This window comes from Rhagoletis pomonella, unplaced genomic scaffold (genome assembly GCF_013731165.1).
Source record: "Rhagoletis pomonella isolate Grant_MI unplaced genomic scaffold, Rhpom_1.0 Rhpom_scaffold_00006, whole genome shotgun sequence".
Lineage (NCBI taxonomy): Eukaryota > Metazoa > Arthropoda > Insecta > Diptera > Tephritidae > Rhagoletis > Rhagoletis pomonella.
Genome location: NW_023458560.1, coordinates 14,534,618 through 14,537,523, shown reverse-complemented (window position 1 = coordinate 14,537,523; position 2,906 = coordinate 14,534,618). Strand labels below are relative to the sequence as shown.

The 2,906-nt window shown below is 35.7% G+C and overlaps 2 protein-coding genes across 7 annotated transcripts in view; one reads left to right on the top strand and one right to left on the bottom strand.

Annotated features, from left to right (window-relative positions):
• The window catches only part of LOC118740432 (rho guanine nucleotide exchange factor 7), a 167,912-nt gene that overhangs the window by 94,246 nt on the left and 70,760 nt on the right, over nt 1-2,906 (bottom strand). The gene's annotated exons all lie outside the window — the stretch shown is intronic.
• Nucleotides 1,129-1,866, top strand: LOC118740439 (the record flags this gene model as incomplete). The annotated part of the gene is given in 2 exon segments (XM_036471986.1): nt 1,129-1,390; nt 1,455-1,866. Coding segments are annotated over 2 exon segments (525 nt in total), but the record flags the coding sequence as incomplete, so codon positions are not given.

Sequence of the window (2,906 nt, the reverse complement as noted above, 5' to 3'; positions counted from 1 at the left end):
TTAACAAGAGATTTGTAAATTCTTACCATTTGGCACTTGAGTTGCGCGCAAGTTGAGCGCTTTATAATAATGCCTAATCCCAAATTCATTGAGTAATGTACATACGTCGCTAGCGTTAACAGGATTCAGAAAAATATTCTGAAAGAATATATAAAATTCGAGTCCGAGTTATCGATCTATAAATACATACTCTCATTCTAAAATTGATTACAAACCGATAAAAAGAATCCGCGACGACATTGGTACCTACGTCTGTAAAAAACAGTGGATTTTTATACAAATTGATCAATAGGCATTGGCCTCGCTAAACTTTTTAAAATCAGTCAAAAACCATTACTTAAATTTTTACATAATTTAGATGGGTTAATTCACATTTTATTAATACCGAATTTTACTAAAGCTATAATTAGTTAACAATTACCACGTAGGAAAGGAAAGGGTTTACTGAAAACTCAAAGCTCACTTTATTTAAGCGCCTCTGTCAAAAGTCATATGTATGTATATACATATTTATGTATACGCAGTAACGCTAGCGATGTCTTATATCAACGGTGCTCCCTTGAGTAACATCCTAACTGTTCTTGAAAATGGTACTGCTTTTTGTCCAATATCACTCATCATCTGCTTGTAAATTCATCATTCATCAAATAAAAAAAAAAACAATCTTTTAATCATTGAACAGCTCACAGAACTGAGACTTTTGGATCTATAGGAAATCGGAAAAAAACATCACAATCATCACAGCACACCACTTCGCCCCGCATATGCTCGTTTCTGCTTGCTTGAGCTTTTCCTTCAGCTGTGACAGTGGTTGCATCCGTGCGAAAACTAAACAAAAATCAAAAATTCTATAACAAACAAAACAATCATAAATTTCAAAATACAAAAAAAAAACTAACTAAATTTCCTATTTTGCGAATCGTTTCTAATTGTTTTATGCTATCAATTGCTATGAACCTTTCCGAAGACTAACTAATCTAGTTTCTTAGAGCAAGCAAATGGATGTGATTAATGGAAAAAATCGTCATTCCCTTTTTTTAGATGTCTCCACCCGCGAACCTCGGCATGCTGGCGGCGCAACGCACAAACTCCCAACAAACCACAGCAGCAGCGGCGTCAATGGCAACCTCTCTGTCGCATCAGTCACAACACAAACGGAGCCTGTCGTTCAATCATCATCTCAGCTACAATCAATACACGCACAATCAGCCTCCACCACCTCATCATCATCTTCCACCACCGCCACAAAGTCTACCAAATCATCCGGTGGCGCCAAGCCACAAATCAAATTTAGTCCCGACATCGAGCAGTATTTCAAAGAGCCAACACCAAGCGGCAGCGGCGGCAAGCATGGCGGCACCCACAAGCGCAAGGATAGGAAACACAAAAGGTATGTATAATTACCAAATATTTAATTAGAAATTGGCACTCACTTACTGATCTCTTAACCGCAGCTAATTGGAGCATAAGAAATCTGCGACCAGCACCACCATTGCGTCCCAATCTGCTCAATGCAACGACGCATAGTGGCGGCAGCGGCGGTACTAGTGGCAGTGGCAGCGCTAACGCGCTCGCCAGTTACTGCTGCGGTCGGCGGTTACAGCCAACTTTTGAGGAAGATGTACTGGTTTTGAGAGTTTTTGAGGGCTACTGTGCTGCCTTTCAGAATACTGCGCGCAACACCATACATTCGGGTAAGTGGCACCACTTAAACTAACTACTACTACTACTGCTACTACTACATACTCATTCGAAGTACTTATTCATATTGCACATTGCTTAACGGTGGGTGCATCTTCTATTACGACTTTCCTCACCTCATTTCACTATTGCTTGTGGTTATGTTGTTTGGAGAAAAATTTTAAAAGTTTTGGTTGCCATTTTGCACAAAATGCGTTTTGCAAGAATTTTGAGCAAAAATTGTGGAGCGCTTGCACAGCGTTCAATATTGTGTGCTCAGAGTGCTTGCCGCTGCATTGAAATATTCTGCTTTTTGTGGGTTTTGCTGTTCGTTATTTCGTTTGCAAATTTTTTTGGTTCTAAAACTAAGTACACGCCTTTTTTGCGAATCATAAGCTACTGAAATATATAAAAAAAAAAAAAGAAAAGCAAAAGAAAAGAAAAACATAATGATAATTAAGTTTTAATATCAAAGCAAACATTAAGTGCCGCGCTTTTTCACTATTAATTCTTAGAATGCTGTCAAATAATGATTTGAGTTAAAAACCTGGAATTCTTATTGTTAGCGCTAAACAGTAATACAAATATTCCTTAGTTTTACATCTTGGTTTAGAATAAGCAGTACTGTTGTTTTATTTTTATTAGAAATATGTTATTAACTACTATTAAATCGTTATTTAATAAAACAAAGCAGTAAATTAAAGTTAATTTGTTCACACTGATTCACAAATATACGCAAACACAACAGTAATGAATCATTTCCATTAAATATTATATAGGAAAGTGGTATAGAAAAGAAAAAATTGTAAAAACGATTATTTAATTTTAGTTCCTTAGTTTAAATTAAAACTAATTGGAGTATAATAAAATGTTAACTGTGTAACGAGTATTTTATAATTGTAATTATTGATTTGTAATTACTTATCATTTTTAATGTCTTTTACATCAAATTTTTAGTTACTCACCATTGGGTTAGTCATTCGGGGTTATTAATATGTTCCCATTTGTTCACACATCGTCTGTCTATATTTATCTAATTTGTGCTGTTTCAAGTAATGTTCTGTATTAATCTGCTCATTAATTTTTGTTATTACCGTGCTTGATTACAACCATCTGGCGTATTCTCTTAGTGAACTAGTTGGTTGTTCATATCCAAAAAGGAATGCCTTTCAACAAACATACAGTTGTCCACAAAATAATAGGAGTGCGATATTTTGACCAGTTTT